The sequence below is a fragment of the Xiphophorus maculatus genome, chromosome 21 (genome assembly GCF_002775205.1).
Source record: "Xiphophorus maculatus strain JP 163 A chromosome 21, X_maculatus-5.0-male, whole genome shotgun sequence".
NCBI lineage: Eukaryota > Metazoa > Chordata > Actinopteri > Cyprinodontiformes > Poeciliidae > Xiphophorus > Xiphophorus maculatus.
In genome coordinates this window covers 19476625-19491379 of record NC_036463.1, presented here as the reverse complement: position 1 = coordinate 19491379, position 14755 = coordinate 19476625, and the positions used below count along the sequence as shown (strand labels likewise).

At 38.2% G+C, this 14755-nt stretch overlaps 1 protein-coding gene across 4 annotated transcripts in view; it reads right to left on the bottom strand.

Moving 5' to 3' along the window:
• Positions 1 to 14755, bottom strand: part of LOC102227608 (partitioning defective 3 homolog) — a 383916-nt gene that overhangs the window by 160624 nt on the left and 208537 nt on the right. For all 4 annotated transcript variants that reach the window (XM_023326740.1, XM_023326739.1, XM_023326741.1 and 1 more), the window contains one exon: positions 10139 to 10325. In XM_023326740.1, coding sequence (XP_023182508.1) covers positions 10139 to 10325 — 187 coding nt within the window. The remainder of the gene's footprint in view (positions 1 to 10138; positions 10326 to 14755) is intronic.

Genomic DNA, 14755 nt, shown 5'->3' with positions numbered 1-14755 from the left:
TTAAGCAGTCAAAACATCTGCAGATGCAGTACTGTAATTAACTGCAGACTATATATTTCCCTATAGAGGTGGCTTTTTGTAAATAGATTAATTACTTAAGTAGACTTGAAATATGTTTGCCACAACCCTGAAACATGTGTCCTATTATACTATGAGAATAAAAAAAAATCTATTGGAAAAAACCCCCCAACAACAGGACCTTCACAATATAGATAATTCTCACGAGTTACATAATTTAAATACTCACACAGTGTCTTTGGATGGTTGGTCCCCCACACGCCTCTAGCAGATTTTTAATAGTCTGCCAAATCTAGATAGATCATACATTTTCCCAATTTCTCCTTCCATAAGCAGATTTTAAAAGCATTTTTTTTTTTGCCAATTCTAAGCAGATGGTTTCCTCTCCATTTAAATTTCACTCATCATCTAAAATTAACCAAAGCTGAGTATTGCTCATAGGCAAAACCACAACTTCAACTTGCATTTTGCATTAGTGTTCCCATCTCTGCCTTCCTCGCAGGAAACGAAAATGTGTCAAATTGCACACTGGCCTTGTCGCAAAGTGGCGCTTGCTAAAAGGTCTCTGCGCTGACAATCACCTTATAGTGACTTTACCTATAATTAGCTTCTGTGCAAAATAAGAACTTGATTTAAAAAAAGGCATAGAAAACCCATCTTATTGTGAATAAAAGGTAAAAGTCCTGAAAAATATTTACACGCATCAAAACCAGTATAGAAGAGAAACCAGAGAAATGTTCTCCAGAGGTTTGAGTGCTCTGATTCAGCTGACTGGATGGCTGAGCTGCTGATCGCTGGCCTGCCTTCAGTGCATAAGGCATTACATGTGAAGTTGCTGCAGACGTGCACCAGAGGACAACCAGAAAAAACACTTTTCATTCACCTTCAGGAAATGGTGAAAAAAGAAAATCAAATAGATCTATTAATACTTTGTAGATGTGTTTTTACTTTGTCTGTGGGTTTAAGTGGGTTTTCTCCTGGTACTGTGGCTCAAAACATGCATGGCGATTTTAACGGGTCTCCCTAAATCATCCTTAGATTTCAGTGGGTGCATAAATACATGCATTTGTTTTGTTTGGTGTTTCCATTGATTTTATAATTGTGCAATTTGACATTTTGAAAATAAATTTGCTGAATGGAAAAAAATTCCAAATTCAAAAAAACACTGGAGCAAATCCCAAAGAAGGGTTAGGGTTAGGGATGCTTTTTAATGACTTACTGTGTAAACAGACTCATTCACGTATGCTTTTAATTGCGCTTCTTTCTTAACTCGGCACAATTGCGAAATTGTGTTTTTTCGACATTAGCAAAATATTGACAACGCTTTGCTCACATTTGTAATGGAAACAGCTGTTGTGGCCTGGAAAAGGTCTAAACACCCTGCTTACGCTCGACTCCTGGAGACAAGCGTAAGCAGAAACCCAAACCTCTCTGCTACCCTGAACGTATAAAGGAGCAAGGACGATATTAAATGGGGATTAAAGATGTCTGCATGTTATCCACGTTGCAAGAAAGCAAGAGAAAGACTTAAGTTGACAACAGAAAGGACAGACTGAGTACAGCAAAGTTGCTCTATTATCCTATTAAGATTCCAACCTCTGTCAAAGGTTTGCAGAGGACACACATCAAGCCAACTGTTTTTGTAACGCTAGTTTTGCTATTCACTAACACTAGATAGTCCCTACTAATTATATCTCTTGTCTCTTGTTTTGAATGTCAGAAATGCTGCAAATCTAATTTCACTTCTTCTTGTGCTGCAGTTTCTAAAGAGAAACCAGCGTTGCCAGAAATCACTTGCCACAAAAAGCCTTAGCAAACAGGTTGCATTATCACAAATATTGAAATTCAGCTGCAGCACAATCAAAGAGGCACAGTGTGCCACATGTCGCCGCCACACCCCGAGCATTGTGCAGTGAGCTGGAGATAAACACAAGGGAGGGGGACTGAAGGAATGAGAACATTCATGACATGTTTTTAGCAGCGGCGTCCCAGTGAAACGTACTCGGTATGCACACAGCTACAGGGCACTTGTGGCATTTCTGGAAAAAAAAAATGCATGTGTGGAAATGTGTGTTACCTGACAAATACAGTCACGACCAACCTGCGTGAACTTGTATTTGTAAAAATTCTTGTTAGAGAATAAATAATTTATAAAAATAAATGATGAATACTATAAGATACTTCATTAGCCATTTCTGTTTACATGTGACAGAACAACGGCTAAAAACGATGTTTACATTGAGAACAATGGGCACAACCTAATGTATACATCCGATTATTAAATCATTTGAACGGCCAAGTGATACAGACATTAATAAATGTTTTAATAGTAACAACTACAATCTAACTGCAAAGCACTAGGATTGTGACAGTGTCAAGCCCTGGCTGAATGAATAAACCTATCGTTAACAATTTTTGTCAGTTGACGAATAGCTGAAGAATTACCGGGTACATCAGCAAAGCCTGCTCACATTCTCCAGCCTCCTGGGAGGCTTTATATTTTATATATATATATATATATATATATATATATATATATATATATATATATATATATATATATATATATATATATTATGTATACATATATATTCACAAAACTTTATTGTAGAAAGAAACAGCCAAATCTTACAAGCACATATACTTCTTGAGCCCAGTTCACACTATATGATTTTAGAACTGTCGGCCGATTCTCAAAATCGTAGGTATAATTTGAATGTCCTTGAGTGAAACCTCACACTCGATTGCAGAGTCTGAGGTTTCACTCAAGGACATTTCAATTCCAGATATGAAATCCCTTAAAATTCTGCACTACCACACATGAATTTAGAGTAAACAAACATGGACAACGACGTTGAAGCGGTCACTTTAGTTTGTGGATTGTTTTAACCCAAAACAGACGTAACCAAAAATCAAAGTTTTGGATTAAGAACTGGAGACATCGCGAGCAAGGACTGTATTTGTTGTATTTGTTTTTGTTTCTTTCTCATAAATACTGTTTTTAATTTTTTCGGTTTTGTCGTTTAATTAACCGATACCGTTTACTTGTAAGTTTGTAATTTTTTGCTGTGTTGATGTTCTTGTAGGATATATGCATATACTGGGCCTTGTTTCAGAAAACTGAATGATTGAAACATCAGAGTAGCTTAAACTAGAAGAAAGCATTTCCTGCATATTCGTTTTTAGAAAATCCTTATAAATCCTTATCCTTTATTTTCCCAACTGACCACGAAAGGTTAATGTATTCCAGCTCCTTTAATTGAAATCCGCATGGGGAGTTAATTGTAAACTTTCTGGCATCGCTCCTAAAGCCGCGCAATATTTTTGCAGTGCTCTGCGCTTGTCAAATTTTTCTGCACTTGTATCTTTTTTCTCTATATGCTCCTGTCTTTAGACTACAAATAGATTAAGACAGTAACATTTTCTGTATTTTTCGTCTGTTGTGTTATTACTACAGAATGAAATCAAATGCACCATTTCAACCAAAGGTTAGAATGCGCTTCTAAACCAGATGTACTCTGTGCAATAATTTGATTATTTTTCTGTCGTTTTTAAAAAGAAAAAAAAAACAAAAAACGATCCAACAGCATGCCGCTCCCAACAAGGATAAGTTTACTTATGGTTTTATGAGATCTAATCACCTCCAAAGCACATTTCTTTCATTGTAGCATCGTAATTCACAAGTCACCACCGTAATAGCTAAGCATCTGACTCTTCGGAGGGCCTGCCAGAACAAAATAACGTTTCAACATCTTGCTTTTTGAAAGACAAAGTACCGTACTAACTGCTGACCTGTTAAACTAACGTCTATAATCGAATTACTTTTGTATGTGGGGGGGCTTAACAAATTAACGGTTAAACAACACAAATAATAATTATAGTAATAATAATCAATCAAAAATAAAATCAGCATATAAAGTTCAAATCAAAATTCAATGACTTTAACTAGTCAAATATCAAAATAACTGGTAAAATAAAAAACATATGTATGTAAATATGTATGTATGTGTTTGTAGGGGTGTGTGGGGGTGTGTGTGTGTGTGTGTGTGCACTACGGGCCTTTTTTGCATTTCTATGTCATTATGTTGATAACTTGATGAGAAAAGCATGAGCTTAATGGAGCACTAGGGGATCTTAGTTACCCTGCTGATTATAGAGACTATTAGGGAGTCAACCCAAGTAGGCAGTCTGCCTGCAAAGTTTGTTTCTCGGGTCTGTGTGGACCTTTTTTCCACTTTATATGTTAATTTGTGAAATTGTTTACCAGCCAATGTGTATCTAAACACTCGCGAGACTACGTGCGTCTGTGTGTTTGTGGGTGTGAAAAAAAGATATAAATAAATGTCTGCCTGTATGTTTGACTGGAATCCTTTTCCATTCTGGCTGGTTGACAGCCTGTGTCAGGGCTGCCTGCGAAATGATGTCTCCACCTGTGACATCTCATAGAGACCGAGGAGGACACAGTCTAGTTCACTCTCCTTCTCTCTCTCACACCGTCTCTCTGGTTGTCCGATTCGCCGCTCTCTTAACTTAATAGGAGTTGACACCCGCCTCAGCCGCGTCCAGGAGAAAGATCCAGACGGCACTAACCGCTGCTGCAGAGCTCCCACTTGTTTTCTATTGTTTCGTATTATGTTTCCAAGGATTTTATGATAATCTCTTGCCATTTTAAAAAAAAAATTTTTAAACGATTTGCTTATATTCGGGTTTCGGTAAGGTCCGAACCCTGAATATATTTGGCAATCGATATAAATCAGTACACACAAATAATGAGACAAGACAGGCTTTCCCTGCCTGGACAGTGAACGCCTGTCAAAACCTTACCGAGTATTTTTGGTCTCTTTTTTTTCTGTGTAAATATCTTAGCACACTTGAAATAAGACAAAAGTAACACTCAACTAACATTTCAACAAGACATGGGAGCCTTTTTTTAAAGTTAGTAATTCCTTAATATTTAGTCAAAAGTAATAGTTCCACTGGCAGATTACTTTCATAATGATGCATTTTCCCCATGTTATAAGTGAAATAATCTGCCTATGGAAATACCACTTTTTTAAAATCAACAAAGATTTAATTATTGATTTAAAACAACCTCCAATGCTGTGCTAAAAAGATATTTGTAAGTTAGCCTTGTCTTGATATTTGCTAAGATATTTGCAAATATCAAATATCCGATATTTGCAAATATCAGGTGTTAGAGGTGAAAACCTCTAGATGACTGTAACTGCTCCTAAATATTCAACAAAGCATTGGTTTTAGAGGGAAAATTTCAAATCCATACCACACTTCTCAAGTTTTAGTCATAAAAGACGTTTAAAAAAAGGTATTATGTTCATTCCGCTTCATAATTACTTGCTACTTTGTAATAACATATCAACTAAAATCTTAAGAAACTACACTGAAGTTTGTAGTTTTAAAATGGCAAAAGAAAAAATTCAACTAACATTTTTGTCTTTTCACTCTGAATATGTCTCTTTTTTAAATAGGACAGTGCGTTCTAGTGAAGGTACAGTGTTGGTGTAAATATACAAGTTTAGCAAAATGCTCATTTCCATTCATAGTCCTATACAATTAACCAAAATGTAAGCATTCATGCAATTTAATACATAAAAATAAGAGAAACAGTAAAAACAACAACTGTACATAGTCGGGAAAACCTATTTTAGGAGCGTTATATTAAAATTATGATTATCTTTTACACCTCCAAAACGATGTGAAAAACACAAGTCCTTGAGTTCTAGACTATAATACGGTCTTTAAAAGTTAATGATTTATCAGAACTCTGCTGTTGGCACAAAGTTTGTTGTGTTCAGCATCAAAACCGGGAGCAGCTTAAGAAAAGAACAAAGATCACTCTGAGTTCATAGATGAAAGAGAGAGTATGAATTTCTGAGAAGAGAGACGCTTTCATTCCTCCCTCAATCAAAGCCAGGATGCTGCAGCGCTCCTTTTGTCTCTAAAATGTCTCCTAAGCACACACACACGCATATTTTGTCACAGAAAAGCTGAAAAGTTGCTTTTTATTTTATTATTCCTTATAGACAAAGTAGGAAGCGTTTCAGTAAAAATCACATATAATGCGGCGACTTTCGTGAAAGGAAAAGGTGAGCGGGCGACGGAGCCGAGACGCTGGAAATAACACGTCAGGCCGTAGATTTAATACAGTTCGCTGCACACCTGACGGGACTGACCCTCTGAGTACCCTCAACTCCAATGTTTTTCCTAGATCTTGATTTAGGATTTAGGACATTTAGACAGCACGGGTCTGAGCGCAGTGAGAAAACACACACGCCCTTACGAAAGCACAACTGCACTCCATCAGCTCCTGAGACAAAAACCAGGTGGAGAAAAGAAGCATATCTATTTTACTCGACTAACTCTGCCATAAATATGAAACGTCGTCCGGTTCCAATTAGCAAATCCTTTTATCTCTTTGTTTATTCCCATTATTTGGACACTATGTCTACCGGTGTGTTGTATATGTCTTGCTTAATATCACTTCGACATGGTTCTTCCCGTTTGGCTTTCCATTAAAGCTCACGGAGGAGGATGAGGAGGAGGGAGACGCAGCCGAGGAAATTAATGTGGAGGGTCGGGACCCGGTGTTGAGCAACCTTTAGTGCTGATATGCAAAGTAATAATTTAAAGCCTTTATTTATCCACTGAAACCCAGGAGATAAAACATTGTGGATTCCATCACCATCCTGCTTTGCATCAGCTTCACAAACTTCTCTACACCCTTGCAGCAACAAAGCTCAGGCTTTTAGACTAAAGCATCGAGACTCTTTGACTTTTAAAGCTAGTTTGAAGAGAAGCACACTGCTCCTAACATTTATTACACACCAGTGAAAAGGACTGGTAAAAATTTGTATTGTAACTTTATTCGTTTCCTATAAAACTGACTCGTTCAGCTACACTTTGTGGGATAGGCTATATGGGATTAGTGAAGGACATTGAGAAAATATAGTTTGTTTTCCTCTAAGTCTCTTCACAAGGTCCGTCCCGTCACAGAGGTTGTGTCACAGGCTAGGATCCGATGACGAGGATGAACCAAAGAGAAATCTGGACAAGAGACAATTAAAGTAAAGCAGAAATCAAAACACGACGAAAGAAAAGAAAGTAAAGCGGTGCCAGAGGTCTCCCATGTTTTTTACATTACATGGAAAAACTTCAACGTATTAGATTATGTGCTAAACTAACACCAATTATATTTGAGGATATATATATGTTAATAAAAATCTAGCTTGGGAAGCGTAAATAGCTAGACTGGCATATGCAAAACAACCAATACAGGAGAGGCATTTATTTGATTGGCTGTAACCATCAAGACTGGAGATAAAGATTGTGATTGTTAGCTCGTGCGGTAGTGCTAAGACGGTGCGCATTAAAGCATGTTAAGGTATATTTGATGTTTTAAACAACAAAATTTTAATACATTTAATTTTAAAAAACAAATTTTAATAGTTAATGTTTCTGTGGGGGTTCTTAAGTATTTACAGGACTCTACTGTACTTGAACTGTATTTTGTAGAGATAAAAGTGGCTGAATACAAATGTATACCACGCTTTTCTACTGTATTATTTCTAATAGACTGTGAAATCATGCATCATTCTTCCTCGACTTTACAATCAGGCACTTCATCGAGTTGGTCTACCATGAAATCCCAATTAAATACATTCAGGTTTGTGGTTGTCTAAACCTCATTGGGTGTGTATACATTTTTCAAGCCGTTCTATCTGGAACATGATGGACAAAAGGAATTAGAGGTAGGAGATGGAAAATACTAATTTGTCCAATTGTAGGGACAGTAAGGAGGACAAGAGGGAAAGTCTAAAAACACACTGATTTAACAAGCCGTCCAGCCACTCTTGCGTATGCACAGCATGTTCATAGCTGTGGCCTTGGCCAGGTTCTCCCATGAGGACAGAAGGCTGGATAATAATAGAGGGCAAAGTTGACTCTCCCAGCTCTGCACAATACATATTCAATCTACACAGACCCTTGACTTCAACTATAGAAAGAGCTTAATTAAAAAGCAACAGTTCCAGTACACTGGACTCTGGCTGACCCGCAGCCCCCCTTCCTCCTCCCCGGATGTTTTTTTTTTTTTTTCCAATGGGATGTTGGAAGAAAAATGAGAAACGGTATAAGTAAGTCAGAAAGACGATGCACTCTTACTGTTTGCAGCCAGCTGTTAGCTGGTGAGTAAAAGCCAATGTGTGCCTGATGTGTGTCTGTGACTTCAAAACATGAATTATTCAGAATAACCCCAGGCTCCGGTATGTGGTAAAACTCCAGCCCCGTGCGCGTCAACACACCGTGGTTGTGTGTGGGCAGCATGTGTGCGTGGGGGGGTGCATGCGTGTGTGTAGCCGGGGCGTGAGGAAGTCTGAGTGCATTTCAGACATATGCTGTAGACCTAATCCACTATGACAAACCTCTGACATCATGAACAGCAGGCATGCTGAGCAAATCCACTCATCCATAATAAATGAGTCAGAGGAAGAGAGGAACAGAGGGAGAGATGGGGGAGACTTAAGGGAGAGGAAAACTTTGAATTGTGGAAAAAAAAATTGACTCAGCAAGTCTATCTTTGGTGTAAGGTCTAAGATTGTCACGCAAAAAAAAAACAAAACCCAGCTTAAAAAACATAAAGTGCTAAGGTGAATGTCTGTGCTACCTTAGCACTGCTGAACTGCTAAAATGTCTGCCTTTTTTTTTAACAAGCCTGGTGCAAAAAGGGTTCCTCAGCTTAAGCGGTCCATTCCCAACAGAGACTTCGTGTTCTGACAAGGTTGATGAGCCTTGGCTTCATTTTATTGCGCCGGTGCTGCAGCCGGGCCTGTGGTCCGCACGCCGAGTCGAGCACTAAAATCCCATGGGTGGTTGGAGTTGAGGAGGTGGAGGAACTTTGAGCCCCAGAGAGTCTTTTTACTCACAGTTTGACTTCTACTGCTAATCAATTATTTAACAAACGCCCTTACGCAGCACACACACCAACACACCCCTACGAAGGTTTTTACTAAAAGCCGCGCAGACATTTGTGTTCAGATATAACCTTCATGCAACATAAATTCACAATCCTGTATCTCTCTCTTTTGGTTGCTATGGAGTCGTTTGGTTGACCTGCTGACAGATCAACACCAAGAGAATCATTTTGACATGTAAAGAAATTTTACATTTTAAAATGTAATATTTTAAAATGGCCCCCTTCAATCAACACTTACATAAAACCATCTTTTTGCGGTAATTATAGTTACAAGTCCTTTGGTTTATATCTCTATTGGCTAAAAACTCACATGCACTCTATTAACTACTTAGTATAAAAGGTAATGCCATAGTTTACATAGTACTATAGTTTTCAACTTTATAGTGCATGTGCAATATCATGTAGGGGTGTCCAAAGTGTGGCCCTGGGGCCATGTGTGGCCCACAGAGTGATTCTGTTCGGCCCCTGACCCCAGGTCTGGAATAGTAAGTTTTGGCCAACAATTGATAACCCAAAAAAATGTTGACATTTTTCCCTTACTAAGTCTAAAGTCCTTTGTATATGCGTCATTAAAAAGTTGTTTTTTTGTTGAGCAAGTAGAAAAAAAAACCAACAAGTTTTTATCATTTTTAATTTAATGAGTTTTATGCCGGCCAGTAATTTAAATTTGCCAGTTTTAAAAATCAGGGCAAAAAGTTTGGACACCACTCATGTAGTGAAATGGTTGTCTTGTTTAATTGGGTTGTCTTTAGCATCATGGTCTACTATAATTTACTTTTTTACAGTTTTATTGGCTCTAATGGGTAATGAGAGAAGGGGAAGACATGTGATAAAGGTTGCCAGACTGGGAATCGAACCTGCGACGGCCGCGTCGAGGACTAAGGCCTCCATATATGGGTTGTGCTTAACCCCTGCACCACCACAGCACCCCCTACCACTGTATTTTGCTTAAAATTTGGTCAAATATAAGGTTTAGAGTTATGAATATTTTGAGATGGTAAAATAAACAGGTTTTTTTTTTTGTAAAAATCTTAAAACAAACACCATCCTGCTTCTCTCCACCAAGGGTTACCTAGAGTTCAATGATACATGAAAAATTCAGCCAGTTCTAAAGAACAACTTGCAACCTACCATTCATTATGATTGGGCATCTCACGTATCCAGGCAACCGGGTTTTCTCCCACAAAGCCCATGTCGTCGTGGGAACTGGAGGACGACTGGTCAGACAGGTTGGCTGGAAGCAGGGGCGGCCTATCGTCCTCAATCATCACTGTGTCGTCTTGTGGCATGTTCACAGTTGGAGAGAGCTGGTAGAGGCCTGCAGAAGAAACCGAATGGCTAAGCAGGAGGCATTTATGTAAGTTTCTTCAAAAGTATGACTTTCAAACTTTTAAAACTCCATCAATATTCAATTCCATGCAGTCAGGGAGGCCTGATAGCACAATATCTGACAAATATGTGATCATACTGAAGCAACTTCAGACTCCGCTTCCTTCAAAGACGCTGTGTGATAAACATAATAATATCTTGCTTCACAAATTGCTAAGATAAAGCATCCAGCTAACAGATAACTTCAGACAAGGACAGCAACACTGTGTGACTGCACAATGAACATTTCGTATAAGCCTGTTTCAAGGACACTGGCGTAAAAAAGGTTAAAACGAGTGCTAATCAGGGGAACAGTGGCAATGCGAAGCACACAGGAAACTAGGGAACTGGAACATATTTCTAAAACAAGCAGATTGTTTATCAGAAAATAATTTTGATTCTCAGGAAAGGCAAAGACACACACAGGAACAGGTCGGAAGCTGAAAAATTCAGTCTTTTTCTGACCACTAAACACCATATCGGTAAAACAATTGGTTGCAAAATTATATAGCAATAAAGTTGTGTGGCACATGGTGTCAAAAATTTTATGAGTTACACATGATTAGAAGTGAAAATATTTAACTGTTTGTTCTACATATGTCAAGTGTTAAATTGTTGGCAGCCATCTTGGACTTAGAGGTTGAAGTTGGAGAGAACCACTTAATTTTCCAATGTGAAATTCTTATGTTATTTTTCAAATGTTCAGATTAAGATCTGAACATTTGACTTCATGACACAAATGCAATGCATATTAATCTGCATCTAATCTGTAGCCTAAAAACAACAACCAAAACAATAACACAAAATGTCCCTTACTGGCTGGTAAATGACTAAAAACAACATCAAAAGTTAAGTAAAAAAAAAAAAAAGAGAGAGATCTGCAGGACGTTGGATGGCTCAGTTGGTAGAGCTAGCATGGGAGCTGGCAGAGGCTACAGTCCTTCACATTTCCCATTCTTGTGCCAGTTTGTAAATGTTTTCTTTCTCTCTGCCTTCTTTCATGTCACATTGCTGTTCAATAAAACCACTAGAGCTGGATTAATGCTAAAAAAAATGTGACTTGTCTTCATTCCATTGAAATATACATGAAGAACATTTTCTTTGCAATGCTAGCTGTGCTAACTAGGCTAATTCCAGATGCATACTTCTGAAATGACTTTCTTTTCCATTGTACCACAGCGACATGATGTCACCTCTATAAATTATTAATGACTACTTACAGCAGAAAAACTAGACAAAAAAAAAAGAATGTCACTTTCATGTAGTCATTTTAGTTCTTCAAATCAATTCGGAATTAGCAACAATTGATCCTGACAGGTCAAACTTTTTCCCAACGACAAAGACTGGAAAGTGGTAACAAATTACTCTTGGGTATATCTCTGAGGAATACAAACGTTCTGGGTTGTTTTTCATCCCTCTCTGTCTCATAACCCTGTTAATGAGCTGACTGATAAAAAGAAAAACTAATTCTGATTGTATTCAAGTGCACCTGCCAAATGGCAGCCAGCGACTGACAACCACAAAAAGGACATTATGAGTTATAAGGGAAGCTTAAAAGACCTGCCATCCAGAATCAAGTCTACTATTCCTCCAGACTAAACTTTTTTGACACAATTGTAGCTTCAGCCATTTTCAAGGACAAATGCCGAGGAGAGCCTCCCTGATCTGTATTCTGTCCCTCCCGACCCTCCCTGCTGAGGACATCCACAATTGCTCCTTTGCTGCTCCTCAGGAATCAAAGTCAATGGGGAATGTTCTGGCACCCGGCACCAAGGGCAGCGGAGGAGCCGCTCGGCTGCATGAGAAGTGGAATTACAATGCTCGGTCGGACGATTCACTCAGGCTATGACACACGCATCAGCCCAAAGTCGAGACCCATTACCAGATCACCTGCTCGCCATTAAAGGGAAGGCTTTTCAGAACTTCCTGTAGCCTTTGCTTATGTTTCCATTATAAAACGGAGTCATTTTCCCAAATCTAATAGCTTAGGAACAATTGTGCTTAATCACTAACAGCAGACAACAATATTTACCCTGGCGTGATTCCAACGAGAGAGTTCTTAATTTGACGGGGGTGGGGGCAAGACATGCACATGATGAATGAACACGGCGGAGGACAATCTGAGCAGCAATCAGCACAGCAGTGAAATGTATAGCTGAGTATAAGGACTCGCTCAAGCAAAACAAAAAAGAGGAGAAAACCATGGATGGAAAACAAATGTCTCATATCCATGTGTAAATATATATATATATATATATATATATATATATATATATATATATATATATATATATATATATATATATATATATAAAGAAAGTATAAAAGTATAAAGTCATCTCTACTCAACATCTCTAGTAATCATTAAGCCAGCAGCTTTACAGTTCGTACTGTAAGTCATGCAGATATATTGGGGAAAAGTTAAATGTCTCTATGTTTTATAGAATGGAATTGTTGTCACTTTGTTGCATATTTATAAATCTTCTGCTTCTCTCTGAGTCACTCGTTGCAATCACTTAATTTTACTGGAAATGTAAATACTTCAGTTACATTTTTGCATCTCATTCATCAAAATGAATCTCATTGCTCAAAACAGAGAGCAAACATCCTAGTGCATTATCACGAGGAGCAAAAGGTAGAATTTTTAAATATTGAAGCGATGCGGCTGAATCCAAAATTATGAATACCTCTGTCAGATTTATGTTTATAATAATATCTTCCTTAACATGTTTATTCTGATTGGATGCAACATAAATGTTCCGGAATAACCAGAGGAAAGCTGGTCGGCAATTACAAGGAGGGTTGGATTGTTGCATTGTTACAAAGGGGTAAAGTAAATAACTTACTATTTGATGACAGGAAAAATATACAGTTTTCATTTCACATTGAGTCATCTTTTGAGAGATACCCATCTCATTTCCAATCAGACAAAAAAAAATGAAATGAAATTGATATTAGGTTTAACTGCATGTTGAGTCTGATTATGTTAGGAAACATGGCTGTCTGGTGGGAACTCCTGTTGAAATAAAAGAAGAAAATCTGAGATAGCTTTCTCTACAACGTAAGAAAATGAAATGGGAAACAATCCTAATGCTAATATATACCACAGGTTATTGATTGCATTTAATTCACTACAAGTTAAAGCATCAAATATTTAAGCATGTTCAATTCAGTTACATTTCAAATATTAAATAACTAATCTCAAAGGAAAATTGAATGTACCTGTAACTCATTTATCCAACGGCTGTAACAGGGCTACTTCAAAAAGCTGATAACAAATGTAGCTGCATGGTACTGAACTAAAATAAGAAACAAAGGGTGAATGCCTCCTCTTAAATAATTCAGATATGTAAGACGGACAAAAAGTAATTTGGTCAGAAAGTCCCTTGTTGCTAAGCTTAGGTGTCTCATTATTGCACTGAAAATGTCATGGCTCCAACCTGGAGTAGCGCAGCAGTTTTTGCCATCATACAAAAGGGTTTTTTGGGGGGGATTTTTTGTCACTTACACGCCCAAGAATGCAGCATTCACTTGTGTTCACCCAAGGTCCTCTTCAGGACAATAAATTACAAATAATCACCTCGTATTCTTTCATGACGGCCTGGCACTTGGCAAAGGACAGCTTTAATTGGAAGCTGGGAGCTTCATAAAAATTCCCAGCCAGGAACTCTTGACACAAGACGTAGAAGTGCAGATGAAGCATTGTTAAACTCGTTCACTTTTGCACACACGAGTTAGACGGCTATTGGAAAGCCACAGCCAGGCCGGCGGTGATCCTAGGAAAGGTGAAAATAATTAGAGAAACCGGAGCACTTTGTGTTTTGCAGTTGTCGGCATAATGAGCCAAAGCGGCCAACCCGCAAACCGACGCTCCTTATCCTCGTTGCACTTGATGCCGATGTGACTATGTAACCGGGGGAAACAAAGCAAGGCGCACGAACGTCAAACAGTGCAAACAGCACGGAGATCTGTGGGGACAGGCTCTTGAGTTCATAAAAACCTGGACTGAACAGGAAGCAACGCTGCGGTTCAAATCAAGCCACCAAGTAGGCAGTTTTACCACCGCTTACATTTACCAGCTGCTCACAGCCTCAGCAGTGAGAACGGCAAATCCGATCTAGAGGTTTTCACATCCATCAGCCATCCAGATGTACATTTGCAGCTGTTTGTTATGGTAAAAGGTTCTTTTCTAACTTTTCTTATTGTTATAATGACTTAATAGAGGTTATTCTGATTTATTTCATGCGCATGGAATGTTGTACCAGCTGTTTACTCCATAAAAGCTGACTATCGTGATTAATGTGGGGTTGTTTTTGTTTTTTTTATTCAAAGCTGTTCCTTATCTAAAAGCACCAGAGCAAAAATAACCTCAAAAACCTG